This window comes from Sparassis crispa (assembly GCF_003851025.1).
Source record: "Sparassis crispa DNA, contig_000003F, whole genome shotgun sequence".
Taxonomy (NCBI): domain Eukaryota; kingdom Fungi; phylum Basidiomycota; class Agaricomycetes; order Polyporales; family Sparassidaceae; genus Sparassis; species Sparassis crispa.
In genome coordinates this window covers 1,416,250-1,444,213 of record NW_020939750.1, presented here as the reverse complement: position 1 = coordinate 1,444,213, position 27,964 = coordinate 1,416,250, and the positions used below count along the sequence as shown (strand labels likewise).

General features: G+C 50.6%; 10 protein-coding genes across 10 annotated transcripts; 5 read left to right on the top strand and 5 right to left on the bottom strand.

The window, feature by feature from the left end:
* Positions 1-174: 174 nt before the first annotated feature.
* Positions 175-594, bottom strand: SCP_0405600 (hypothetical protein; the record flags this gene model as incomplete). Its single annotated transcript, XM_027757292.1, has 1 exon — positions 175-594. The coding sequence occupies one exon, from the start codon at positions 592-594 to the stop codon at positions 175-177; it is 420 nt and encodes a 139-aa protein (XP_027613093.1).
* An 804-nt stretch (positions 595-1,398) lies between these two features.
* SCP_0405590 (Transposon Tf2-6 polyprotein) lies at positions 1,399-5,100 on the bottom strand (the record flags this gene model as incomplete). Its single annotated transcript, XM_027757291.1, has 1 exon — positions 1,399-5,100. One exon carries the CDS (start codon positions 5,098-5,100, stop codon positions 1,399-1,401), a length of 3,702 nt encoding a protein of 1,233 aa, XP_027613092.1.
* Positions 5,101-5,261: 161 nt separating this feature from the next.
* On the bottom strand, positions 5,262-6,245 carry SCP_0405580 (hypothetical protein; the record flags this gene model as incomplete). Its single annotated transcript, XM_027757290.1, has 1 exon — positions 5,262-6,245. One exon carries the CDS (start codon positions 6,243-6,245, stop codon positions 5,262-5,264), a length of 984 nt encoding a protein of 327 aa, XP_027613091.1.
* A 3,912-nt stretch (positions 6,246-10,157) lies between these two features.
* On the top strand, positions 10,158-11,886 carry SCP_0405570 (predicted protein; the record flags this gene model as incomplete). Its single annotated transcript, XM_027757289.1, has 9 exons — positions 10,158-10,173; positions 10,344-10,580; positions 10,641-10,658; positions 10,733-10,815; positions 10,882-11,056; positions 11,108-11,279; positions 11,338-11,453; positions 11,506-11,675; positions 11,728-11,886. The coding sequence occupies 9 exons, from the start codon at positions 10,158-10,160 to the stop codon at positions 11,884-11,886; spliced, it is 1,146 nt and encodes a 381-aa protein (XP_027613090.1).
* Positions 11,887-12,217: 331 nt separating this feature from the next.
* Positions 12,218-13,905, top strand: SCP_0405560 (hypothetical protein; the record flags this gene model as incomplete). The annotated part of the gene is made up of 5 exons (XM_027757288.1): positions 12,218-12,523; positions 12,585-13,025; positions 13,079-13,212; positions 13,268-13,436; positions 13,498-13,905. 5 exons carry the CDS (start codon positions 12,218-12,220, stop codon positions 13,903-13,905), a joined length of 1,458 nt encoding a protein of 485 aa, XP_027613089.1.
* A 236-nt stretch (positions 13,906-14,141) lies between these two features.
* Positions 14,142-16,025, bottom strand: SCP_0405550 (hypothetical protein; the record flags this gene model as incomplete). The annotated part of the gene is made up of 1 exon (XM_027757287.1): positions 14,142-16,025. The coding sequence occupies one exon, from the start codon at positions 16,023-16,025 to the stop codon at positions 14,142-14,144; it is 1,884 nt and encodes a 627-aa protein (XP_027613088.1).
* A 451-nt stretch (positions 16,026-16,476) lies between these two features.
* On the top strand, positions 16,477-20,510 carry SCP_0405540 (hypothetical protein; the record flags this gene model as incomplete). The annotated part of the gene is made up of 5 exons (XM_027757286.1): positions 16,477-16,508; positions 16,594-17,321; positions 17,382-19,921; positions 19,980-20,195; positions 20,244-20,510. The coding sequence occupies 5 exons, from the start codon at positions 16,477-16,479 to the stop codon at positions 20,508-20,510; spliced, it is 3,783 nt and encodes a 1,260-aa protein (XP_027613087.1).
* Positions 20,511-20,946: 436 nt separating this feature from the next.
* SCP_0405530 (hypothetical protein) lies at positions 20,947-23,560 on the top strand (the record flags this gene model as incomplete). The annotated part of the gene is made up of 10 exons (XM_027757285.1): positions 20,947-20,977; positions 21,036-21,085; positions 21,152-21,166; positions 21,218-21,246; positions 21,343-21,485; positions 21,535-22,702; positions 22,759-22,860; positions 22,920-22,967; positions 23,028-23,313; positions 23,372-23,560. 10 exons carry the CDS (start codon positions 20,947-20,949, stop codon positions 23,558-23,560), a joined length of 2,061 nt encoding a protein of 686 aa, XP_027613086.1.
* A 389-nt stretch (positions 23,561-23,949) lies between these two features.
* On the bottom strand, positions 23,950-24,183 carry SCP_0405520 (hypothetical protein; the record flags this gene model as incomplete). Its single annotated transcript, XM_027757284.1, has 1 exon — positions 23,950-24,183. One exon carries the CDS (start codon positions 24,181-24,183, stop codon positions 23,950-23,952), a length of 234 nt encoding a protein of 77 aa, XP_027613085.1.
* A 736-nt stretch (positions 24,184-24,919) lies between these two features.
* Positions 24,920-27,942, top strand: SCP_0405510 (DNA repair protein; the record flags this gene model as incomplete). Its single annotated transcript, XM_027757283.1, has 12 exons — positions 24,920-25,597; positions 25,650-25,857; positions 25,908-26,030; positions 26,087-26,191; positions 26,249-26,322; positions 26,376-26,598; positions 26,648-26,957; positions 27,014-27,115; positions 27,173-27,342; positions 27,405-27,470; positions 27,523-27,784; positions 27,834-27,942. The coding sequence occupies 12 exons, from the start codon at positions 24,920-24,922 to the stop codon at positions 27,940-27,942; spliced, it is 2,430 nt and encodes an 809-aa protein (XP_027613084.1).
* Between the last annotated feature and the right edge of the window lie 22 nt (positions 27,943-27,964).

The window sequence follows — 27,964 nt, the reverse complement described above, 5'->3', positions numbered from 1 at the left end:
TAATGGGGATAACGAGTCGTGTATCAGAACGAGGTAAAGATGAGGCGTACATGCACGTCTTGCATGCGCGATAAGAAGAAGGTCCGGAGTTGGATCCGGTGTAACCCTAGACTAGGGGTTCTGGACATCTGGGTAAAGAATCGGAGGTTGCGCTCCGATGAGTCACGTGTTGGATCACGTGGTCTGGTAACGTAAAGGGAACAAGGAAAAGAAAAAGAAAAGACGCGCCACAAGTGGGGAGCGTTGTAACATCAGCTCCCGTCTAACGTTTCTTGTCCCACAAGAAATATTGTGATCTTCATCGTCGTCGGGGGCAGTCGCGGACATAATGATCTCCTCCACATCTGTAGCATGTCCGCCGGCTGGTTCGTGATCCTTGTTCAGGGATACGTCCATCCCTGTAGGGATGACTGCGACGCGAAGAAGTGGATGCAGTCGAGAAAGATGGTTGGGATAACGGAGATCGTCCACTGGGTACGTGCGAACGAGGAGGGCGAGGTCGAACGGGAATTGGTTCTGGCGACGAGCGAGGAGTGGATGCGGGTATTCCATTAGTGGTGTATCCGAGGATGTGTCCGATGTCTTCGTCCCCATGCTCCCTCCAAATCTCCTGTGCTGTACGAGTGACCGTACTGCGCATCAATGACCAGACTTGGTCGACTCTGGTCCGGGCTCTACTCGTCCTTTCTTCTGCTGCGATGAGCTCTTGTCTGGCCGTCTGCATCCACTCGACCATTTCTAATGCTCGTTGCATGGAAACCACCGCTTGTCGATCTTGCGGGCGATTTCGTAAGGCGACAAGGATATCTGTGAAGTCGACAGGAACACGGATAGCCGAGACCAGACGTGTGGCAAATTCTTGTTCGTCCGATGCGTGACTGAGTTCGATAGAAGGTGAGGGCGACGAGGTGCGGATAAAGGGTGTCTGTGCTCGAGAGGGTACTCCATTGACAAGCGTAGGCGATGCGGGTATGCTCATAATTGTGGAGGCGACTTCAGCGAGTATATTGTGAACAAGGTCGTCTATAGCGGAAGTGGGCATTGATGATATGTCGTTTTCTCCTCCTTTTATACCTTTCGGTCGTTAAGGGGGTCGCGGTTATCTGTGATGTGAAATAGAATGTCGTGGATCCGGGTAATAATCAAATAGATGAAAATCCATTGGACGATAAAGAGTATTCCCACAGAGATAAGAGCTGCCTGATCAGTTCCAGGCATCGTTCTGATCACCCCAGCTGTTAGCGTGCGGGCTGTCTCGCGTGAAGAGTGTGTGTTCGACAAGTCATCTGATAAGGATTCGGTGGATGATCCAAAGAAAAGTGAGGGTTGTGCAGTGGAGGACAATTAGGAAGATGATGAGGAAAACCGTCGTGGTAGTCATTCCGGGTTTCTTCTCCTCTACTGGATTCCCCTGGTCCTTTTATATGCATCGAGGATTCGCTTGGCATTTTGTAAATTGTGGGTAGGTTCCCACGAGTTTTCTGCTGAAGAATATCCCTTCCACTTGACTAAGTACCTCAGATGACCTCGGTACGTCTTGTGATTCAGGATGGCTTCGACTTCGTACTCTTCTTCATTATCAACGACATCAGGTGGTGGGTTCACGTAATTCGGACCATGTATGTCATTTTCGCGATAAGGAGATAGAAGGGCGGCGTGGAATACGGAATGAACTCGCCAGGTCTTCGGGAGTTTGAGACGATAGTTGGCCGGTCCGATGACTTCGACAATTTCGAAGGGCCCCTCACGCTTTGGTGCTATCTTGCGCGAGGTGTAATTGACCTTTAGGTTCCTCGAGTCTAGCCAGACCTTCTGTCCTAGTGTAAACTTCGGCGATCCTTGTCTGACTCGGTCTGCCATCTGTTGTCGGGCTAACTCGTGCATGGCTAGTGCTTCTAGTCTTATCTTCTGCAACATGTCAAGCCTGGATTCAACCGATGGAATGTTCGTGGTCAGAAATACGGAAGGGAGTCCACGTGGTTCGTATCCCATCATGATGCGGAATGGGCTCATCTTCCGTGCTGAGTGTTCCCTTGTGTTATGACAAAATTCGAGGTCTGGCAGGCGGTCGGCCCATGTTTCAGGGTTGTTTCCGCAATAGAGTCGAAGATAGATTTCCAGCTCCTGGTTGACTCGCTCTGTTTCTCCGTCCGTCTGAGGGTGATAAGCTGTGCTCATTGATGATCTGATCTGGAGTAGTCGATTTAACTCTTGGAAGACCTTGGACGCGTATTGAGGTCCTCTATCCGAGATGATTCGGTCGGGTAATCCAAATCGCGAGTATACTTTGTCATGAAAAATCTTGGCTGTTCCTTCGGCTGTGATCGTTTTGAGGCAGGGCGTAAGAATCACCCCCTTCGTAAGGTCATGGTCTACTACGACCATAATTGAATCAAAACCATTGGAAACGGGGAGGTCGGTAATAAAATCAGTGGTGCAACAGGAAAATGGTAATGCGTGTGGGTCGGCGGGAATTGGTTCCAAAGGAATACGCGTTGGATGAGTATTCAGTTTCATTTGTTGACAGGCGGCACAGCCTTCAACATAATTGTAGACAAATGTATACATGCCGGGCCACCAGAATTCACGACGTAACAGTTCAAGAGTATTGAACTTTCCAGGGTGACCCATGGCAGGGGAGTCATGATGTAGTCGAACAAGGTCACGACGAAGAGTTTCGGATGGTGGAACATAGATCTTTCCCTTGTAGAGGATGACACCATCGCGAACTTCCCAGTCAGAAAGCGATGATTTCATGGGGAATGGCCCTTTGTGCGCAATCGCTTCGAGGGCTTCGTGAACAATGAGGTCTTTTGCTGTGTGATTCCTGATTTCGTCAAATAATGTTGGGGAAATGGATCGCACAAACAGTGCATTGGGTAAAAGAACGCGATCTTCATTGTCACTTTCACTGTCATCGAGTCCGTTACGACGAGATAGCGCATCAGATTGGATCATCTGAGTGCCGGGGACATGGATGAGGTGAAGATCAAATTGTGATAATTTGAGACTCCATCGTGCTTGTCGGCGGTTTAACTTCTGAGCTGTACGGAAGTACGTGAGGTTCTTGTGATCACTGCGAACTTCGACGGGATGGGGAGAGCCTTCAAGATAATGGCGCCATTCAGCGAGGGCTCGAATGATTCCGAGGAGTTCGCGGTCGTAGATTTCATAGTTCCGTTCAGCTGGATTGAGCGTCTGTGAAATGTAGGCACAAGGATGGAGGTCTCCATTGATGTCGGCTTGGCGTAAAACTGCACCCGTAGCAAACTTGGAAGCGTCAGATTCAACAATAAAGGGTTTTGCCTTGTCAGGCAGTAACAGTACTGGGGCGGTACTGAATCGTTGCTTTAATGTGTCGAAAGCTGTCTGACATTCTGTCGTCCATTCAAAAGGTGGAGATTCAGCGGCCGTGCGCGTAAGATTCGTCAATGGTTTGGCAATATCCGAGAAGTTGGCAATAAACTTCCGATAGAAGTTTCCAAACCCTAGGAAAGAGCGAACACCTTTTACAGTGCTTGGTTCAGGCCATTCTGCAATTCCTTTAAGTTTGATAGGGTCCATGCCAATGTAGTTTTCTCGAATGATCATGCCTAGGAATTCGACTTCTTTAACATCAAAGAAACACTTTTCCGGTTTAAGGAATAAGTCGTTGTCTTCGAGTCGTTGGAGTACGCGTCGGGTTCGAACGTGATGTTCTTTCAAATCGTTTGAGAAGATGAGGATATCATCCATGTAAATGACTATCCATCCCTCATCGATCATGTCCTTGAAGAGTGCGTTCATCATCATTTGGAAAGTCGCCGGGGAGTTGCAGAGTCCAAAGAACATGACCATAGGTTCAAAAAGTCCGCGATTTGTCTTAAATGCGCCCTTCCATTGGTCACCATCTTTGATTCTGACATTGTTATATCCGGAGCGTAAATCCATTTTCGTAAAGATCGATGCGCCTTTGAATTGATCCATAAGGTCAGAGATGAGCGGAAGAGGATAGGCGTTCTTCACCGTCCCTTCATTCAGGTATCGGTAATCCTGACAGGGACGTAGTGCTCCGTCTTTCTTTCCTACGAAGAAAAATGGTGAAGCTATGGGAGATTTCGACGGTCGGATGTATCCTTTTCGCAGATTTTCTTCCAGGAAGTCATCCATCGCTCCTTGTTCTTTGAGCGATAACGGATAGACTTTACAGTCGCGTGGAATAAAATCGGGTTTCAAGTCAATGGCGTGGTCCCAAGGCCTGGTTTCTGGAAAGCGTTCAGCTGCTTTCTTTTCAAAAACGGACTTCAAATCGTGGAGGTAGTTGGGGACCAACTCCTCGACGGTTTTGGGTTTGTCTACAGCTGATGCTTCCTTATGTGCCTGTTGTGCCAATTCTTGTGATTTACCAGATGGTTTGTAAAAGACCGTATTCTGTGTGTTACAGAATAATGGGGATCGAGTACTGTGTGTCATTCTTCCAATGGCGGGGCCTCTTCGTATGGTGAAGACTGCGGTTTCAGTCTCTTCATTCATCAAAGGTGACTCCTTCCTGATGGGTTCAAATATCCCAATGACTGGCTCTCCTGCAATATAGGATATAACTAGATCGTCATCATCGAGCTGATCCATAGGGGATTCTGATGGTGGGTCATCTGGTTCGGTATCATTCCGTACTGCGGGTAACTCGCCACGCTCAGTGTTATTGGCCATGATTTCTCTGATAGATTCTGAATGTCCAAACGAGGTAGGGGAAGTTTCGGTGGTGATTAACTCTGGGAGTCCATCTTCCTTGAAAATCGAAACTTCTTCATCTGGTGCATCTTCGACGGTGGGTTTCGGTGGCCATTTGGCATCTTTACCAAACCAAAAGTCACCGGTTTCCCAGTTGATCATTGGATTGAGGCGTTTAAGCCACGGCATGCCGAGAAGTATGTTTTCTTTGCCAATGCCGGTCAGGAGGAAGCGAGTAAGTGTCTTCCTTCCTCCGATTTTCATCATCTTCCAGGTACAATGAGTAATGGTGCCCATTTGATTTGGTGTGCCATCTGCATTCATGACTTTAATCGGTTTCGGTAATTCCCATCTGATGAAATCGTTTTCTTCCGCAAAACGAATGTTCATGAACGTTTCGGCTGCACCGGAATCGATCAAGGCTTCTGTTGTAACGTCTTCCTTTTCTCCCAACGAAATATTCACAGTGATTGAATTTCCGCTAGTGTTACAAATAACGAGGGGAGATACGGTAAGATGCAACGGTCCATGCATTACTAGTGGCCGTCGTCTCAAAAACCCAATTGGGTTCGTTCTTCATCAGTCATGTCGTTGAAGATGTTTCGCACATAGGCGATCTGTTCCTCTCTGGTTTCTTCCTTCGATGTCTCCTTCTTCTGTGCGAGGTCTTCTCGCATCTTCTTGATCCATGTGATCGTGTCTGTGTCCAACTCGGGCTGTATCGTTCTAGCACGGGTGAAACTTCCAGACTGGAGGTGAAATTGTCTGTCGTTGGCTATATGGCCCTTCTTTCCGCATAGGAAACATAATCCTTCTTTCATTCTCTTCTGTCGCTCATCCAGGGATAAGCGCGAGATATTGACACGATCAACATCCATCGCGTTTGGATCCTTTGCAGAAGCCGAGTAGTAGGGACGATGGACAGATCGGCCCTTTCCTCGCGTCGTCATAGTGGCTCCTCGCTTGAAGATCTGAGCAGATCTCCATTGGTTATCAAACTGTGAGGCGTATTCGTACCACTTGTCAAGTGTCTTGGGCATGCTTTCCATCCCATATATCCTTTGTCGGAGTGGGTCGTTAAGTCCCCACTTGAAATACTCGATATTTCCGGCATCTTCTAGTTTCGCCTTGGATTCAAGCGATCGGAATTCGGCAATGTAGTCGTCCGCAGTACGAGTTCCTTGCTTGATGTTACGCAGCAAGGTACGAGCGGTTTCTTCAATATTTTCATCGCCAAATGCTTTGTTCACACTTGCAATGAAGTCTCTCCAACTCCCATAAGAAAGGAAGTCGTCATTGGTGAGTTCCGTTTCTATGAAGCTCTGTGCCCATGATCCTGCTGTTCCTCCTTGCATGTGCGATAGCACGAATGCGATCTTCTGATTGTCCTCCTGGTAGACATGGCTATTTCCGGCCATGTAGTTCTTGCATTGGTTTACAAATTCCCTAAGCTTCGAACGGTCTGAACCGTTGAAGATCTCGGGTTTTCTAAAACCAAGTTCCTTCCGGCTATCATGGTGACGTCCTTCATCCATGGTAACTGTAGCCATCGGTGGTATGTAATCGGGTATGATTGGTGCAAGAGTCGGTTGGGGTACAGGATTCTGGGCAGGGGGGTTCCAAGGGGCGTCTGGTCTTTCTCCTGGATAGGAGGTCGTTATACCGCTGTCTGCGATGTGCTGGAGCACTATTCCACCAAGATTATGGGGAAGTGTTCTTTCAAATTCCTCTGGGGAGTAGTCGAAGTTGTGATTGTCTGGCCTGATGAATACAAGCCTCCCTCCTATGAAATGTGCGTTTCGTTCTGTGCTCCACTCCGCTTGGGATGGGAGGTGCTCACGGTACTGCTCTGGAAGAGCGGTCGGGTTGATGTAGTTAAAATCCAGCGTGGATAAATTCTTCTGTGTGGCCTATGTCTACACGTAGACTGCACACCGTCCTTAACTAAGTGGGTTCGTTCGTCGTCGGCTAACAAGCCCGTAGAGTGTCTTCTGTCTTCAAACTGATACACCTATTTGCTGATTGCTCGAGTGATTACCTCAGCCTCCTCGGCCTATTGGTCTCTCGGACAGACCCCTCTCCGAAGATGAGTGATCAGTCTATCCCTTCAGCTACCTCGATTACAGAGTAATCTCAAACGGCGCTTTAGCAATCGAATCGGGTGTATCGTTCAGTCTTCAAGGTTCGGTCCGGTCGGTAGTTCGTTGTTAGACTCTAAGAAGTCACAGAGAGTAATAAGATCTCGACCTAATGTTACGCGGCAGCGAAACACGAGCGTCTAGTCTAGTCGTCACGAGACAAGGTCTTAGTCTAAGACACAAGTCCGTTCAAGTGACACTTCTGGCGATGTCCTCGCACTGAAGGTCGATCAGAGTTTGTTCTTATGACTCGTAGTAGCTGTCTGCTACTGACGGTCGATCTCAGTCAAAGGCAAGTGAAAAGCTGGTTTAATGGTAACCAGGTCGAGATGGGGATCCAGCTCGACAAGGTCGTTTACTTATACAAAAGGTATCCGCAGTACTACGCAGTAATGCGGGATCGTTCATTGGCTAGATAAGGTGAAACGATATCTGGGCAAGGTAACAGCGAGGAAGTAATATGTATGAGAAAGCTGAGTAAGGTCGTGAGAGATAATCAGTACTAATGGGGATAACGAGTCGTGTATCAGAACGAGGTAAAGATGAGGCGTACATGCACGTCTTGCATGCGCGATAAGAAGAAGGTCCGGAGTTGGATCCGGTGTAACCCTAGACTAGGGGTTCTGGACATCTGGGTAAAGAATCGGAGGTTGCGCTCCGATGAGTCACGTGTTGGATCACGTGGTCTGGTAACGTAAAGGGAACAAGGAAAAGAAAAAGAAAAGACGCGCCACAAGTGGGGAGCGTTGTAACAACTCCCACGTATATACCTCGGTCTGCGCTGTGGCCGTGCCCGTTATATTCACCGTCGCCCACCGCACAGTGATCTGCTCACAAGTACCGCAGGCATAGGCAGGCCTTGCCCACCACTCTCCCCACCACTCTTCCCGCACGCACTTTCACTCATTTCGCGTGACCACTGGTGGCACTTGCCTCGTCGGGTGGGTCACGGCCTATCCACCTAACTTACTTATCCTCCCCACCCACAGCCACTGCATGCCATCTCGATGGCGCTAGATGCCATCGGCCCTGGCGTGAGTGCGATGCTTCTCAATTTCACAGTGCTTATCTGCCCACTGTGCTCTGGCTTATCCAGCCCTCCCCATCCTGTGTGACGTACATCCGCGCATGACCAACCGCAATGCACGCAGAGCACAGAAGGCAGTACCATCTGAGCATTGGCGTGCGCACCGCCGGCACGTTGTTGCATTGGCAGAGCGTCTAGCCTTTTGCTCTTCATCCTCACTCACCTCATCCTCGCCCCTGGTGCGACTTCGCTCTGGTCGACAGGGCTTCAGTGCTCACTCACAGCTTCGGACGTCCATCATCGTCTTCCGCATCCAGCACGTTCTCGATATCTGCCCCATCGGACGCGCATCGATGTGGCTACTCGATACGTGCCTGATATTCACCCTTTCGCGCAAGCGCTTGCAATCATTGTCAGCATCAGGGACTCTGCGAGTCAATGCTTCCCGGGCAGCGGCGACATCGACCTCGTGCTACGGGCATCACATCGCGCCACCATTGCACGGCGAGGACAGCGTGCCCGTGCTTCGCGGATCCGCATGGGTGATTTAGGCTCGCTAGTTGCAGCTTGTGCTGCGAGTTGTGTAGTGCATACAAATATTGACCTAGGTGCATGCGAGGACAGGTATATGCAAGGTAGATCAGACACCTTTTCTTTACCTGGTTATGTGGACAACATGAAGTGGCAGAAGGTGGAGGGGACTGCAGTATCTGCCAGAGTTCCAGCTAGCCTCATTTGCATCTGCATAGATGTTCACCGCATCCGAAGGGCATTAATATGTATCTACGCCATCTGTCCAGCCACAGATACTCTACGAACACGACTCCTCGTACGCGTGCTAGCATGAATAGCTTGGTGAATAGCTTGCAAGCTTGCAGTAATACCGAGTGACTGGGGGTTTGATGTGATGACTCATTGTATTGACAGGCAATGACAGCCAAACCAGTGAGCTGGCGCTAGTGTCAGAAATTGAACCGTCACCTAAATGCCACCATACCTCAGGGATCTCACCCAATTAAAGGAGAGTCCACACGGCGCATTCGTTGCCTGAGCCCGAGCACCGGCAAGCAAAAAAATAACCGACGAACCAAATGAGTCTCATCTCGAGGTGGGGAAGGAGGAACAGGTGCAGGACCCTGGATAATCCCCCCAAAGGTCGTCACCAAAACCCCCCCAATTTACAAAAATCTGTCCGGCCCATTTTTGGCCGGTTTAGGGAGTTTTTTGTCCGGAAATAGCGACATCCTCACTCTGGGAACGTCCATTTTAGGCAATTTGTGGCTATTTTTAGCCTTTTTCGGCTTTTTCCGGCGATTTTCCGGTGATTTTTGCCCCAGAACAGTTCCATGTCCGGATAGTACGACGGCTACATGGTCCTTAGGGAGTCCATTTGTCTGGACATGACGACAGCATGAGGTCAATTTTCGCAAAAATCTGTCCGGATTTGGCGATGACCTTTGTGGGGATTATCCAGGGTCCTACAGGTGCCTACTTGAAGAAGATGCGTACATTCAATGAGCGCATAGCCCCAGGAACGCATCTCGAGGTAAACTGGGTTCACGAATTGCTATCATGCAGGCGTCTAGTCGCCTCCAAATTCAATGACTTAACTCACCTTCACAGGAAGCATTACCACTTTTATCCATTGGAAATAATAAAGCATGGAAATCAATAATATATTTTCAGAGGAAAAACCTCAAGAAAAAAGTGAGAAAAGAACAAAACATTCTCACGGTTTTTCCCTTGGAAATAAGTTGCCTACCATATCAGGCAACTGGACATGCCAGGACATGCCAAAACCCGGACAAAATTACCATATTTGGCGACCAACTTATTTCCAGTGGAAAAACTGCGGAAATGCTTTGTTCTTTTACACATTTTTTCCTCATGTTTTTCCCGCAGTATAACTTTATTGATTTCCACACATTTTTCCAAGTTATTTCCTCGGGAAAAAAGGGGTTATGCATCCTGTGCTTCCGCCTTTGCAAGGTAGGGCTGTTCCCTTCCGGGAAAAAACATCCGTCACTAGTCCACAATATTCAGTACTCGCCGCTCCTTCGCCGCATCGCCGAACATCTTCAAGGGCAGCTCACAGGTCACCACACATCCACGTCGACAGCTAGTCACCAATCATCACCGCCGTCATTGCAGTGTACATGCCAAGAAACTCCTACGAGATGTATAGTTCTCGGCACAAGACCCTCTGGACACAAGATATCAGTCTTGTGCCTAGATCTGGGTATTAGAAGGGGTCTCCTCAGGGCCTAAGGGAGTTCGTAAGGATGGTACAACTTGTGGGTAAGGGGGATACACTCTGATTGTATCAATTTTGTACGCGAGATGTATTAATGCTTTAGGACAGTCACTCACAAGTTAAATTTTTGTATGACAGTGGGACTAGAATAGATTTTGCAGCAGTAACCAAAGGAACGACCTACTTCCACGATATTATAGTCTGTCACCGTCAGAACAGCCTCAGTGGCAGCGCAAAAAGGACAAGAAGACGATCTCGAGTTCTGCCTTGTCACAATCACGTGACCGTCGCGTCGCGTTCACAATTTGGTCGATCCCCTTGTTGCGGACACGTGGTGGTTCAAATATAACGCCACAATGCGAAGGACACACTCTTCATGAACAACACTCACAACCTCACGAGCCATCTCTTCACACCGGGACACACAACTTTGCTGAATACTTGGTAAAGGGTGAGAAGGGTTGAACACACGTTGTCGACTACCCAAGAAATTGACTGGCCCGTGTATCAGCCCGTAGGGCACGCTTTCGTGCGCCGTTAACGACACTCATTTGGTCAAAATGCTTACCTATCGTGGTTTCTCTGCTTGGATTACCTGTGAAGACAGAGAAGTAATCGAATATGAGGCTACAATCGACGCAAAGTCGAACAGGGTTACCTGTTGGATTCCTAGCCAGGAAGGCAAGGTGAGATTCGCGACTGTGGCATAAATCGGTAACATTATCATACTGACTTTCTCTGACACGTGGTAGAATTTTGTTGTGAACTGGCGCGATCACGGTAGCCAAGTCGAGACCGCCACATATATCAATCTCGATGGTTTTGTAGTTCCAGGACAGTTTCTGTTCGGTGAGGGTGATGCGATGAGGTCAGCAGTTAGAGTAGGAGAGGACATGGAGAGGCCTTTCGTGTTTCAGAGAATTGAAGGTGCGTTAATTGATATCGCCCGTGTTAGCATGCTCAAGTGATTCCGCACAGAACCTGAAACCCTACAACTTCATGACCCAGGAGTACCCAGAGGAAAGGACATTGGTACAATTCTCGTTAGAATCAAACGCATTAAACGGAAAGAATTACGTCCATCCAATGCGCCTCAAACTCCTCCTGCGATGACACAGGGAAGGCGTGGGATTGGTGAACCCTGTATAGGGTGTGTCCCGTTGTATGATTGGTCCAACTTCGCTCAAATTATCACGGTTCCCTATTAGGTATGGTGAAGAGAGAGCTGCACGCCAGCGATTTGAAACTACATGGAAGATAGAGCCGTTTGACAAGAGAAATCCTGGAGCATATGTTGTGTTCGCCTTCCGATATCGCTCCCGAGGTGCGCGTTCCTCACCTTCGACTATCGTACACTTGACTCACGATCTGTGCAGGGTTTCTGGTTTCTCAGGACATCATGTCCCCTGACGACTCTGAGTTTCGGACTCCCCCCACGCCTCTGCTGGCGTCCTCTCCTCCAACGCCAGTCAGCATGTCGCCCACAGCGGCCACACCCAGCTCCACGCCTAGCCCTTCAAGACCCAGGATGTCAATGGAGGGTCGAGTGAGTGTACCTACATGAAGCGCTTCGGAATAATGCTGAGCAGCGTCCGCAGAGTATTTCGCTGGGCAATAGCCACTCCTTCGGCACCGTGAGTAGCAACAATTCCAGCCCGAGCAACATGAGTCCCAGGATGTATCAGCTCTCGATCGAAGACACCGAAACAGTCCCCTGGATGAACTCTCTCCAGCACAACCCAAACGGGTGGACGTGAGCTTCGCCTGTTCAGAAATTATGTGCTTTCATGCCCTGCTTTCATTTTCATTTGCTGTCGACCACACCTGTTTTTTTTTGCTTTGTCTGAATTTGCTGATGTTGTGGTATCTCCGAACTTGCTCGCTGTTGCTTTTTCTATGTATGTACTGAGTCCAGGTGACGATGCTACTGCTTTCAATGCTATATAGTTTATGTGCGCTAGAAAGCTACATGGTGAACGATCGTTGACTTCGCTGGTTCACAATTACCATGCACACGTGCACGTGCCTGATACTGACGCGCTCACTGGCGTTTAAGTTGGGGCCTCCACGCTATCCATTTCTTTCACCATGCCAGCACCATCCGCTGATCGATTGTCATCTCTTGAGACATATGCCTCTGCTTCTGTACCTCGTCTAAAATCTCTTTACTCTGACTTCACGCGACAGAAGAACTCCAATCCCACCGCCTACACATCCAATGTAGAGTGGTGGCGGAGGACGCTCGAAGCACTCGTGGCCAAAGGTTGGATGTCTAGGCAGCATGCGCACCCTGCCAATCCCGACAGATTGATCCTTCATGCCGTTGGTCCCTCGATTGCTGAGGAATTTAGGGTGGAAGGAGTAGGCAAGCCGCTCAGCTTACCGACAGTCATAGTGAGCGTAACCCTCCACGGTTCCTGGTCATTGCCCGTTGACCATTCGTGACACTAGTAAGGCTGAGCTGTGCAGCACGAAAGTGTATTACTCTCTGCCTGAGTTTCTGACTGCTCCGCAGTCCATCTATGATGCAGGCTCGCTTCCGTTCCGCATAGCATCTTATATGGTCGGCAAGCCGTTGTGGTGGGCACTGCAGCAACTGAACGTGGTTGGCTCTGAGGATGCGGTTGGTGGACATGCGAGCGACGCTGAACGGTGGAAGAAGGTAAAAGGCGACTACGTAATCCTCAGCCTCCTTGAGCGCGCCGCGGTGAACGTGATACAAAGACAACGGAACAAGAGCGGTGTATCACTGGCCGATTCGTTGTACAATACGGACAGCTTCAGAGAGGAGTTCGCAGGTCATGCTTTGGACGGATGCGTATTATCCGATCTTGATCTAAAAGTACTGGCCAAGTATTTGGAACGAGATAAGAGAGTGCTAGCTGTTCAGAAGGAGGTATGAGCTCCGTATAATGGCTTTTCATCCCTTATTTACCATCTATGATCCAGGTCATCAAGTTCTCCAACGCAGACGGGGAGCAGCAGCCAGAAATCACGGCAATAGATTCTGGAGTTCTGGAGTTAAAGATCGGAGTAGACAAGCTGAAGGCTCAGATTGACAACATCCAAGCCAGAATAGACGAGTCCAGTGACTTCTCTTACCCCATGGATTTAGCTGACATTGACGACACTGTCCAGGCGTTCGCAACAGATCTCATCTGCACTTCGTCAGAAGCGTAAAGAGGTGGCTATGAGCCATCTTCGTGCCCGAAAGCAATGGGAAGATTTATTGCGAAAACGCCTCGGGTCCCTCGAAACATTGCAGTCTACCCTGATTCGCGTGGAAACATCAGCAGGAGATATCGAAGTATGTTCCTCTCCCTTACCTTGCGGATCCCACGGCCATGCACTGAATCGGCGTCTCATAGATCATGAAATCCTATGAATCTTCAACGGCTACTCTTCGTGCTATTCTCGCACATCCTTCACTTCAGCGGGACAAGATCGACGAAACCTTGGATGCCATGACTTCCGCCAATATCGATGCAAGAGAACTGGACGATGCGATCCGGATGGGTGTGGACATGGTTCAACCCGATGCCGACATAGATGAGGCCGAGCTAGAGGACGAATTGAAGGCGTTGGTGAAGGAGGCCGAGGGGCAGAAGTTGGCGACAGCAGCAGCCGAGAGGGCACGCCAAGAAGAGGAAAACAGGCGAGCATTGGAGGCCAGGCTTGTATCTTCGCCGCTGGTTGCACCTTCCCATACCCCCGACGAGCCTGAGGCAGATACCTCACCATCTCGTGGGGGGGAGCTTCATGCACCTGTTGCGTAGCGTCGAGTTATTTTTTACTGGTTTTATGGTTCCTGATTCATTTGTTGCTGCACGGATGGACACCTGCAAACTCTTCACGCACTACATACTGATCTATGACATTCCCATTACATGTTGCAAGTCAGGCTTGATTACAGTCTACGTTATGAGATGGATACACTTGAGGCTATGCTACAAGTTTGGTTGTAATATAACCGTACAAATCTAATGATAATGAGTCCTATCCAAAAAATTGTTCAATACCCGCCTTCACCAGGTGCTCGACTCTTCCTGTCGGCCTCATACAATCCATATATGCTGTATGTCGGGCTCCGGTAGTCTGCGTAATCCTGCGGATTAGTGTGGGCGAGTGCCATCTGCGCAAGGGAAGGCATTGGCGGGGGAGAAGGTACACGGGGAGGCTTGTCATCAGCTCGCTTCCTTGTGCTCTTTGTCCTGACCGGAGGCTGATCTGAACCGCTGATGGCGCGTGTGGAAGGAAGTGATGCCATGCTCGTGAAATCGGCCAACATGAGGTTTCCCAACCGTGCACTTGCCTCCATACTCGGGCTCATAGCCTCGCTCTGGCCCCTCCCGTGCCCAATGACCCTCGACTGACGTCGTGTGATGGAATCGTCTGGATACAACGTCGGTTGCGGGGAGGGCGGGGGCGGACTCGCCAAACCAAGTGCAGACGCTAAAGCCCTCGTGTCACGTTCCCTGAGCGCATCTGTCTTCAGGGCGGGTGAGAGAGGCGGAAGAATATACTGAGAATCTTCGAATGGATTCGGATCGCGACCCAGGAACGCCGACACACTAGAAGACGTGCGCAAGACGCCAGGAGCGTATGGTGTTTTAACACGGGCGCGACCCTGAACAGATTTCGACTTCGGCAGAGCATTGGGCGACGGCACTGGAGATGTGACTTGCGCACCATCGTAGACGTCAGGATTGGACTGAGACAAGTCTTCGCCAATCTGCGACGGATCGTACATGCTGTATCGCACGCTTCTCCTGTTCTTCAAGAGCCGCTGAGTGGACGGCTTCGATATGCTACGCTGAAGGACGGGCATCCCATCGGCCGTCAGAGGAGACGCGCCCCCGAGAGCGACACCGATTCCTGGGCCGGCTGTAGATAGAGGAGAACCAGGGTAGACAGACATCGACATAGCAGAGACTCGATTTGCTGCACGTGATAATGCGGTATGTGCTTGTTGCATAGGAAGCTGGGACGGGGCCGCCGACCTTTCTTCTACTGTAAGAGATGTACGTTTCTCACTGAATCCAGTGGAATTTCGCTTTGCCGGAGCCACATTCATCTGCGCATCGCCGGTCCTCTCCGGAAGGCCAGCAGTTGTAAATTCGGGTTTTCTAAGAGAAGGTTGGGAGTACTGGGTCCAAGTCCACAGGACGTTGCTCTCGGGTCTGCCGGAAGCCCGCTCCTTGCCGCCGAAGAGTGATTCTTCGTCACCGACAACGTCCTCATCAGTAAAGGGATCTTGAAGGATAGGCAGAGAAGGGGTGGGACAAGTCCTTCGGCGAGGACGCCTGCAGATTCTGAAGACGATGAAGATGCCGAGGAGCAAGAAAGCCACGCCGACAGCGACAAGGGCGATCGCGACAGTAGAAACGTGCTTCGTAGGTTGCGATTGGACCTGGCGCTGTTTCGCCTCCAGAGACTCGGTTGGTACCGTTTCGTGTAGCAGCGAAGACACTGAAGACGTCGCGGCAAACGAGGCAAGAGGCGGGAGGGGAGAGAAGCCAGGAGTCGTACCAGGCGTGCTGACATGAGGAGTAGATGAAGGAATGAGAGGTAGAGCGCCAGTATGCGCAGTAAACGTTCCAGTGGGCAATACAGTCAAAGTGGAACCAACGGGTATGACCTTGACGTTCACGTCGGAGGCAGGTTTGATCTGAGGCCTGGCAGTAGGCGAGGGTCCCTTTGCCTTGCTCGTGGTGGTCTTGTAATGCCTGTAGCTGGATATGCTCTGAAAATCGGGCGGTTGCTTCTCTTCCAAGTTGATTGACTGCAAGCCCGGGGCCTGTTCTTCTTTCTGGTTCGTGCGGTTCGACTTCGGCTTAGGGCCAGTATGGTTCAACTTGCGGCCAGCGCGCTTTGGCCGTGGATCCTTGCGCGCCATGGAAGGTAAAGATCGTGAAGGGTTAACGAGCGAGTGCAGTAAGAGGTAATCCCGAGCCAGCGACCAGCACCGATATCTGTGAGGACGAGTGGGCGTCGAACTCGGCGCCAAGGTTCAATTCGAGGTCGAAAGTTGGCACGTGATTTAAGCGCCCAAAGAGGGCGAAACTCGACGCGTACCGACCACCTCGTCCCCCACCACTGTGCTGTGTCCTTCTCGCTTGGCCGCCGACGCGCAGTGTGGCATCCTGACGCATGTCCTATTTTTCCCTGATTTTTTCTCTTCTTTAAGTCGAAGACAATTGCCGACACTGTACTTCTTGGGTAATTTCTGGAATCCGACCTATTCAATCCAATACCACCGGTGAGCAGAAGTTCATTCTCGCGCAGGTTTTTGACCGGTAATCGTCCCTTTGCATTTCCTGCAGATACCCAGACTGTTCAAGTATATAATGACTTTAGTGAACGGAATTGATGAACCTAGGTGAGTTCTTTGTACCGCCTACGTCCTCTGTGTGATCATTTATATCACGTTCACTCTTCTGTGTTCGCTCACCCATGATCGGAAGTGGCGAATCCCAAGCAACGCAGTTGCTGGAAAATATATTGCGTCGCGATGTTACGACTGGCCCGAGCAGGGATGATCCTGGCGCTTCCCGCCGCACAGAGGACGAGACATTAATCCATGACTCCCATTCATCAGATGCCAGCACTCGCAACACTGTTCCACAGTATCATTTTCATGGTCTCGCTGCGACGCAGACCGATTCTCAGGGCGAAGCTCAACCCGAAGGCGCAGATTCTCAAAAAGAAAATTCTCTTGCATCGTGGGACAGGGACAGGCTCCTGGTTACTCCAGGTTCCCCGACTTCTCCATCAGCTGCGTGTGCGCCAACGACAACATCCAGTAAGCCTACTTCGGCCTCTGGAAGCTCCGACCTTTTTCGATCCACGTTCGTCACAGCAAATAATACGAATGCCACTGCTCGTCCAGCAGTTCCGCCTGTTGTATCGCGGGGCCCCTTCAATAATCCCAACTTGAGCACAAAACCTCTCAAGGTGGTCTCCTTCCGGTCTCCTATCGCGTCTCCGCAGGCTGCGCCACAACCTAATGCCGCATGCACGCATACCCCATTGTTTACATCTGAACGCCAGAGATCTCCATCACCAGCCTCTCAAAGTTCCTTTCCCAGTATCCACTCTTACCAAGATCCAGATAAAGCCATTGTTGAGAGTACAAAAGCCTTCCATATCCCATTGACAGAGCTGGGTGAGCCCAGCTTAAAAAACTCACGACGTGCGTCTTCCTCTCGGACCGCCCCCATGTTCGTCCGCCCTTACCGAGATCGACGCCTAGATCCTTATACTCCCTTCCAGCCACTCTCCGCCGGTCGGGTCTTTGTCGCATCGACACCGTCGAACTCGCAGTCGAGCAATTCTCGGGGCGAACATTCGCAGCCCGATCATGACTATGGTCTTGGTCCCCCAGTTCACGGGTCTCAACAGGATGGAGATACGCAGGTGTCTGATGACTTTCCACAGGGTCAAGGCCAGCCGAGAGGCTTGGAATTAGACGGTTCACATCCGGCAGGCCAAGGGCAGGGAGATCCTACGCCCTCGTCTCCTCGGTCTGTGTCTACTGAGCTTTCATCGTCGTATGAGCGCCTGTTGAACTTGGATCCTTTCGAGGATAATCCGGATACTTCGGCTGCGACGCAACCAGCAACGCAGCCTGTCACACGGCATGCGATGCAACAGACAACACAGCTCGTTACACAGCCTGTAACACAACAAGCAACGCAGCTCGCCACGCAGCCTGCGACGCAACCTAACGAAATAGAGGATAGGCAGTTAGCCTCCCCTCCTACTGACGTACATGACGCGGAATCTCGTCCAACCGACCTTGACCGTTTACCCGGTATGAGTCAGGTGGAGTTCCCTTCTGTCCCTCCGGGTGCACCATCAACCAGTACTACCGTCACCGTGCCCAAGAACGTTGCCGGTCTGCTAGGGCCAAAGAAATTATGGCGGATGCAGGCGCTCTTCCCTGGCGCACGCATATCGACCGAGCAGACAGGCATGTCTTCGGAAGAGAGGGCGTCCACTTTCGCTGGACCTCGCGAATCCATGCGGGACATGCCGCCGTCGAATGCATCTGCTGTCCAAGGCAGTTTAACTACTCCTATAACTCCAATCCCGATACCATCGCATCACAACGTGGTGACATCGAGAACGCGTTACTCCGACGATATGGAGGTAGTGCCGGATTCAGAAGCCACAGATGTTGAGATGGCGCGACAGAACAGTTCTCCGCCTGTGCCTCTCGCTCGTCTACCTGCACCAGTTCCTGAGGCACGGTCACGTGGACATGTCGTTCAGCGAATGACGAGCCAGACCGAAGAGAATTCGGACGAAGAAGTGATCCAAGATTCCGCCTTGTACGATGAGGACGAAGCTTCAGGCGACGAAGATGACCAGGATGAGGTTCCGTTGGCTGCGGTAGTTCCAACTCCAGTGGTGCAGCAGCAGAAGGGCAAGGGGAAGGCCCCTGCTGGTCGACTGACTCGGGTGGCAGGTGTCAAGATTGCTAAGAAAGCCACGGAGCCTTTCGAGGCAGACATGGAGGAGATCGGTCGTTACAGCGGATTCGAAGACCCACCATCTCGGGAAACGAGGATAATACCATCCTCCGACCCTTTGACAGATTACGGACCTGTCGCAGCTAACGCTCTCGCTGGCTCTTGGGAATGTAAGAGTGCGGTACAACCTGAAGAAGACGCAACTAAAGGGTGCAGAAAGTCCGTCACACCTGTTGTCCAGAAGGGACGCAGAACACCAGCGACGCGAACTGTTGAGGATCTGGACACAGAAATGCCGGACTGTGGTGAGGAAGATACTACAGAGCCTGCTGACGACGATTACATGGACGACGATGAAGAGGATGCTGCGCCTGCACCACTCAGGCGAGGTCGCAAGAGGGGACGGGCGGCCTCCGTGAGGAAGAAACTCCCTCCCAGGGCCGCCGCAAAGGCCGCCAAAGCTCTAGCGGATACTCCTCGACCGACCAAAAAGCTCAAGGCTTCCTCCTCTGGTGTGAAAGAAGATTTTTCGGCCGCTACGCGCGTATTTGCCCTCTGGAAACAGGATGGGCACTACTATGCCGGCACCGTTTACTCAATTTCCACGACTTCTCCACCACGATATCTCATTCACTTTGACGATCGTACCGAAAGCGTTGTTGATCTGTCGAAGATGCGGCTTTGCAAATTCAATATAGGGGACCACGTTTTGCTAGGGGACAATCAAAGAGGGACAATTGCCGTGTGGACAGGATGCAGTGCGGACGACGAGGTCACCGTGAAGGTCGATAATGGTGATGACTTCGAGACCTCCGTCGTGGAGCTACAAGAAGTACGGATCGCTTCGCGTACCCTGGTGACTGAATGGAAAGATCGAATGCTGACTACCGAATCGGTGGTGACCGCACTCCGACCCAGTCTCAAAGTTAGTCCGTCTCCCTCGAAGTTGACCGTCGTCAGTGCTGGCTCTGTTAGGATCTCGCGCAAGCCTCTTGCGAAGACTGGATTTGTTGTCACCCTGAGTGCAGGTAACGACAACTGGGAAGCTGTGAAGGATGGCGTCATGGCTAGTATCAGGAACCTGGGAGGTGTGGTTATTGAAGACTGGACAACCATCTTCACTATGGAAGGATCTCACAGTCAAAACAACAAGTGTTGGATCCTGCGGAAGGAGGACGTTCGCTGGATCAAGAGCGATACCGTAGAGAGAGTATTCCTCTTGTCTGATGACGCGAACCAGAAACCCAAATTCCTCATGGCCCTTGCCCTCGGGGTTCCGTGCATATCCGTCGGTTGGCTTAAAAACCTAGCACATCAAGTGAGTTACTTTGCTCTTTGCGAATATGTAATACATTCTCAAGCAGTTGACTTTCTAGACCGACCATGACTGGCAGCCGTATTTGCTGCCCGCAGGGTACTCTGACTCCCTCGAAGCCCGCGTTTCTCAGATGGTTGATCTCGATTGGGGAAATAGCATCGAATACCTCGAAGATATAATGAGGAATCCAGTTGCATCGAAGCTATTCGAAGATCTATCCATACTTTGCGTTCACTCGGAATTTGTGCCCCTCCATCCCCGGGCGGCCAAGCGAGTGAGTCCATCGACGTCCTTTAATGAGTCGCTGCTAACGAGCAACCAGAATGCTACGGATGCGGCCAGGGCAAAGGAGGCGAGCCGCATGGTGCCTCGAATTCTGCTGTGTATGGGCGCGTCTTATGTTGAGGCAGTGCCCGACGTCCTATATGCATCGTCCAAGGACCTCAAAGTGTACAATTATGTTGTCGTGAAAGACGCAGGCGATGCCGCGAATCTTCTGACCACCGCTGGCGATGTTAACTGCGTGCATTTGCCGTGGGTGAAGGACTGCCTCATCGCGGGGCGACTCCTTCGTCGCCCTGAATACTAATACTATGAGCCGGTACGAATCCACCAAGACTACTTTTATCTGCTATGCTATGAATCACTTACACTGCTTAGCGCTCGTTAATCTACATTGCTTTCTTGATTCACCGCGTTGTATGTCCCTACCTCCATCCGATCACACACTCTCCCATCTAGGTTATAATATGCAATGTACATGTCAATGTATTACCGTCGATTTGCACTCAACGCAGAGCATGTTCACTACATATGGATCGTCTGTATATCTGCGGATAAATGATCCGAGTCAGTGCGCGACGCGTTCGGCAAGGAGCGCCCACCCAGTGGGGAGCCGCGTGTCACGCGCGGTACAGGCGTTTGAACTTCGAGCGTTCTGCTTTGGTTTGACAACGACGACTATTCCCCCGCCCCGCATGACAGCATCGATTCCAGGCTGCTAATACCACTCTCATCAAGCGGCCATGCCTGCGTCAGCAGATGAATACGAAGTTGGTTAGTCCTCATCGTGGTATGCCAGCGAACTCGTGTAGTCTAATCCACCGCTCTGCAGAAGCCATCTTACGGGCGAAAGTCGTGAAGGAGAAGGGAAGAAAAATTTGGGTAAGCTTACGTTATGCAAGACGAAGTTGAGCACGAATAATAATGTCTTTGACTTCATCCCTACAGCGATATTGCGTAAAGGTCAGTGAATAACGCGCGCATCTGTCGGTGGTACCGACTTACGCTTACCAGTGGAAGAACTACTCACACAAACATAACACGTATGCGTCACAATTTCCCCTGCACGTCTGATTGTTGAAGTGACCTATTGTTATTTCAAATTTGAATCGCTGTACTGGCGGCGGGAACGCTAACAGGTGGGAACCAGCTGTATCGTTTGAAGGGGGCTCAGAACATTTCATCCGGAAATTCTGGGGGCGCATCAGCACGGATGGCAGGGACTTCGAGCAAATCAATCTATTCAAAGTGGATGAGGAGTTCTTCCCTTCTGGACCTCCGCGTACGATCCTCCTTTCTTTCCCGAACTCCTTATATTTATGCCTGAGCAGGCGGAGCCAAAAAGAATCACGCCAAGATGGACACGATGTCGAGGCCAGGTCCCGCATCTCAACCCCCACCGGATGATTCGGAAAATGAGGTGAAGTCTCTGATTGACCAAGAGGAAGCTGCAGGAAAACGACGACGTGATATGGACGCGCTAAACGATATAGAGGCGCCTGCCTTGAAGCGGAAGAAGCGATCCCGTGGCCATTCTCACAAAAGTGCGACAGAAGACTCTCCGGAACGCAAGTCTCTTCGGCACTCTGTCCCCGATCCGCCAAGTGTTGCGAATGGGAGCGCGAATTCGTCGTCGTCTCGCGGTAGATCTGGATCCGGACGGCGCCCAAACCCTCCCAACGACGAACTTGTACCAGACGAAACATCGTCCAAGTCTTATGAAAATGGTCCCCGCGCTAAGGCTCCTCAAATTGAGACGCGCACGGAGGACTTGGTAGATGCTGCTCTCACCCTTCCGTCGGACGAGCCTCTATTCGGTGATGACGACAATGCAGATGATCCGATGGAAGCAGACGATTGTCCCCCCAGTCCCTTCGGCGCTTCCGCATTGCTAAATCCCGAGCCTTTTCCACCGCCGCAACAAAACCGTTTGCCTGCCCATCGCGATCGCGAAGCCAATCCAAAAGTGAAGCTTATCAATGCACCGTACGTGGATATTGGTTATGAGGGTGCCATTTCCGCCAAGCGCAAATTCATGCGAGGTGCCTCTGACAATGGCGCTGCGCACTCCGGTCCCTCTCGACCCACCATCTCGGGGAATAGCCATAACCCCATAACATCTAAATCTCAAGGTGCTCGCTCTAAACCTGGACCAGGACGGTCTTCTAGCGGATTCCAACTCACATCCCAGGCTGTAGTGTCTTCGTTAGGATCAACTAGTATCGCCGGTATCGCTGTTGCGGAGCCATGTGTAGCAGGAACTTTACAAAATGGTGACAGATTCGGGACAGGTGGCTTGGATGTGGACGCCGAGATTCCTGGCTTAGATCGCTTACGGCCTGCAGATCCTGCACAACCTCATGAAGCTCCTAAGGGAGAAGAATTGCTTCAGTTATCAGGATACGTTAAATCAGAGGGCGAAGCTCTCTCGGACTACGATGAAGACGCTCAGGGCGAAGACGATCCCGATGTAATCCAGTCCAAAGCGCCTCCCAATTTGTGCGTATTCGTCTCAACCGCTCCGTAGTCCGGCTGAAATAACATTGTATCTGCAGCATCATCGCCGCTGCTGAACAGGAGGATGAACCCCCAGAGCCGGATGTACTCAAGAATGAGGGCGTTGCTGCGTGGAAGCAATCCACCATTTTTGGGCCACTGTGCGTAGCAATGCATGGGCTCTCCGTGACTATCGGGTATTGACTAATATTTGTCTCAGAACCATTGGTCCCGAGAGCCATCGCGCACCAGATTCATCAACGAGCTGGTATGCGGAGTCAACAATCGCGTCACCCAGGGACACTAAATGACTAATGTACTTGTTTAGTGATTCGGAGCCTCTCCGTCCAACGCTGTTCCTCAGCCTCGATTCTGCAGTATCTGTACCAGTGATTCTCCGAGATGTCACTCCCAAGGGGTCAACGTTGGACAATGTGGGCAAGAATCTGAAAGGCCCCCCAGGAAAGTTCTACAAGGGAGAGTATGCATCCAATCTCGTTGATTCGTTGCGGATGGAAGGGTCATGTGCGAGGCTTGCAATTGATCCGAATGCGGAGGAAGTGCACAAACAACACCTTAAACGCTTTAGAACGCGCTTGCTAGCAGGGGAACTGGTAAGTTTTCTGTATATCATTGCAGGGCGCATTAGTAACTTGGCTGCAACCCATATAGTTTGTCGAGATGATAGGCATCAACCTCTTAGTGATGTTCGCATCCGAGAACAAATATTTTGGACAAAAGTTCGATATATCTCCGACTCTTGTGGGTCTGGGGGACACTGTTGTCGTGACGCATGTTCGTATTGAAGACTTCTCAGCTTATGCTCAAGCTGCTGAACATGCAGATGATGGACGTTGGTAGAGGGAGCCCGCCAAAGCTTCTTACTATGAGCATATCCCGTACATTATCCAAGAGTCTGTAATCTGTGAATCCACAGCCGAGCTGTACCTTAAAGTTTGTCCTTCGCGTGTGGTGGCCATTACTGGACAAAAATCAAACACGACGTTCGGCCCCTTCGCATTGAGTCATTCATACGCATTTATTGTGCATCTGCATCATGCACTTTGCTGGTTCCACAAAAATGAAAGAAATACAGGTGACAATCTCGATGCGGAGCCCCAGCGAAACAGCCCATGCACAGCCTCCTGCCTCCCAACCGCCCTATGGCACCTATGTGCATGACTGATCAGTCAAGTAATGTACCGATAGAAATAACTAGTCAAGACTTACATTAGACCGCCACAATAGCATCAGAGGCCTGACGCGGCGGAGTGCGATGCGCCATCGGAGCCGCTGTTACGGAGGGAGGCCTGAGGAGGAAAGGCCTTAAGAACCAACCTCATGGCCTCCTCCACGTTCATGATCAGGGCCTCAGTCTTCATCATGTTGGCGCGGATGGTCTGTATCTGGTCCTCAAAATCTTTGATGATGGCCCTCTGGTGATCGTTAGGCTCCGAGAGGGGCACAGAGGACATGGAGGGCATGAGGCCACAGAAGTGCGCTCTGTAAACAATGTTAATGTTGATTCAAGTAAAAAATGCGCTATCGTCACTTACGATCACGATCAGGAATGGTTTGGACGATAGTGGCGGATGGTGGTTGTGGTATGCTATGAACGTGAGAAGGGGCAAGGTTGAGAGACACCGCAATATATAGGCTTCATTTACTCGGATCATTGCAGTCCCACACAAGGGGGTCCCAGGCGTAAAATCACAGACGGAATTCCCATAGATAAGATCATAGACGGTACCATGTACTTACATACATGCTTTCACTTCACAGTGTCTGTGTTGTAACTCAGCATGCTGCGTTCAGGATTTTAGCAACCGCGACCACATTGATCCAGCTCTCATAGAGGTAATACACTGGTATTGGCCCCTGAAGGCTGAGATTCAGCGAAACACGGCACAGATATGCACGAATCTGATACGCGTATCTGACATGTTTGTGATAGAGGACTGGTAACTCACCACCAGTGTATTTGTCAATGTCGCAAAGGCGCCGCGTTCAAGCGTCCTCCATCACATCGCATCGACCCTGCTGCCACCGCCACCGTGTGCGACAGCGGCGGGCTGTCCAGCGCAGCTTCGAACTTCGCGGTCACATGATTATCATGTGAGCGCCGCGCGTTACGCCCGTGACTCGCGTGGCCAACAATCGCCCTTATATTGTTAACCTCTTTCGCCGACGACCTTTGTTAAACCGCTTCACCGCTTCATAATGCTTAGACACGCGCCTACTACCACCGATGGCAAGGTTCTAGATAGGCTGCAAGACAGTACTAGGGTCAATAAACCATTCAAGCCACCGTCGAGGTTGGTGCAACGCAATCAGCCTCAACGAAAGAGGAAACGCGTGTCGTATGAAGGCGCACAAGAGAACTCTGATGGTTCCGACTCGGATGGTTCAAAGAAGAAAGAGCGACGGGGTGACAAAGACGACCAACCGCGCGATAACAATGTCAAGGAATACCCCATCTACAAGGTGAAGCCGTTTAACCAGGTCGCGCGGAGGTTCTCTATACCAGCTATGAGAAACAAGGATGGGGAGATTGTTCTGACCGTTCAGACCAATGTCGCCCTCGGGATCCGCCCATTGGCGAATATCAACCCCAGACCACTCCACGATCCTATGGAAGACCACGCTATTGTTCTTTACGATCCTACAGTGGATGACAGGGAGACTGACGAGGAAAGGAAAGAAAGAGAGAAGGAGGAAGCCAAGGAAAAAGCGGTGAAAGAAGCACAAGAGAAGACGTCCGGTCTATACAATCCTCACAAGAGCCTAAGGGAGTTGCTCGGAGGTGGAAAGGAGAAGAAGAAGAACGACAAAGTTGCTGTCGTTATCGACCCACGTCTCAGCAAGGTACTCAGGCCTCACCAAGTCGAGGGAGTGAAGGTGCATTGGATTCCGTCCACTCACTCACAGCCTGACTAGAATTGTCTGTTAGTTCCTCTACAAATGCACGACAGGGATGATTGTCGAGAACCAGTACGGATGCATCATGGCTGACGAGATGGGTCTCGGCAAGACGCTGCAATGTATCGCGTTGCTGTGGACGCTCATCAAGCAATCTCCTCATGCCGGTAAGCCAACGATCGAGAAATGCATCATAGCATGTCCATCGAGTCTGGTGAGGAACTGGGCGAACGAACTAGGTGATTTTTTTGCTCGTCACTATGTAGTACGCGACTCACCTTTTGGATAGTCAAATGGCTTGGCAAAGACACCATCACAGCGCTCGCTATAGATGGGAAGGGTGGAAAGACAGAAATGCTCGAAAAGGTTGCGAGATGGGTTGCGGCGGGTGGGCGAAATGTCTCACAACCTGGTGGGTAACTTACCCTCTTATGTGTCATCGAAATACCCAACACTTCCGTTGCTTAGTGATGATCGTGTCCTACGAAACATTGCGAACACTCACTGCACATCTTGCTAATTGCTCGATTGGACTGTTGCTCTGCGATGAGGGTCATCGGCTCAAGAATTCAGGCGAGTTAATGTTCTCTAGCAATCCCGTCCGACCGATCATAATGTCCAATTATATAGAGTCGATGACGTTCCAAGCTCTGAATGGGCTCAACGTCAGACGTCGAGTCATATTATCTGGGACGCCTATCCAGGTCAGGCATTTATCCTGTGCAGTATTTGAATAGTCCTGCACAACACTTCACAGAACGACTTATCCGAGTATTTCTCGTTGTTGAACTTCGCAAATCCGAATTTTCTTGGCTCAAAGAACGACTTCCGGAAAAACTTCGAGAACGCTATCATTCGTGGTCGTGACGCCGATGCCAGTGACGCCATGAAAGCTGCAAGTGAGAAGAAGCTGAAGGAACTTGGAGGACTGGTGGCAAAGTTCATCATACGACGGACAAACGATTTGCTGTCCAAGTATCGTGCGTTTTTATGCTTTAGCGACTGGGTGTATGCTGACGTTCCTTGCAGTGCCCGTAAAGTACGAGCAGGTGGTGTTTTGCCGTCTTTCCGACTTCCAGCTCTCCTTGTACCGCCTGTTCATCTCCTCGCCTGAAATCCAGGCCCTATTGCGTGGTACAGACTCCCAGCCATTGAAGGCCATCAATATTCTAAAGAAGCTATGCAATCATCCCGAGCTTCTCAATTTGCCTGATGACCTAAGGGGTTCAGAGAACCTGCTTCCAGAAGGCTTCACTGGGGCTGGGAGTAGTACCAGGGACAAGAGCAGGAACCATGATGTGCACTGCGAGTGGGGTGGCAAATTCTTGGTTTTGGAGCGGTCGGTGTTGTCCTTACAAGCACCTATCATATGCTCATGTTCCTCTGCCTATCTAGCTTCCTGCACAGGATCCGATCAGAGACCAATGACAAAATCGTCCTGATCAGCAACTATACGCAGACTCTGGACCTATTCGAGAAGCTGCTAAGGAGCAAAAAGTGAGCCTCCCCAGAATTTTTTTAATCAGTTGCCATTTGATGTGTATCATATTGAAGGTATGGCTACTTCCGGCTCGACGGAACCATGACAATCAATAAACGTCAAAAGCTCGTTGACTCATTCAACGATCCCAACGGCAAAGAATTCGTGTTCTTGCTGAGCAGCAAAGCTGGTGGATGCGGTATCAACTTAATTGGCGCAAATCGGCTCATTCTCTTTGATCCTGGTGGATAGCTCCGAGGATCTGTGCTGTACGAGCTATCGCTGACCCGCTGACCCTTGCCACAGATTGGAATCCAGCTGCCGACCAACAAGCCTTGGCTCGCGTCTGGCGTGATGGCCAGAAGAAAGAGTGTACGTGCGATAAGAAGTCCTTAGGATCATTATTTTTGGCTGACCATCCCAGGTTTTGTATATCGCTTCATCTCTACCGGTACAATTGAGGAGAAGATCTTCCAGCGGCAAGCTTCAAAGCAGGCCCTTTCATCGGCCGTCGTGGACGAGAAGGAAGACACGGAGCGTCACTTCTCTCTCGATGCACTGAGGAAACTTTTTCTCTTCAACGAGAACACGCTTTGCGAGACGCACGAGACATTCAAGTGCAAGCGGTGCAAAAATGGCAAGCAGACAATGAAATCTCACGCGCTGTTGTATGGCGATGCTAGCACGTAAGTGTCGACGAAGTTTCGCAGAGTATCTGGCTCACGGTTGAATTAGGTGGAATCACTTCACCAACGAAGAGCTGAAGAGCAACCACGATGATCTTCTGCGAGCAGAAGTTGGGCTCCCAGAGGTCTCATTTGTCTTCCAGTACATTAGCCACTAACCACTATGCTTGTTTAACACCC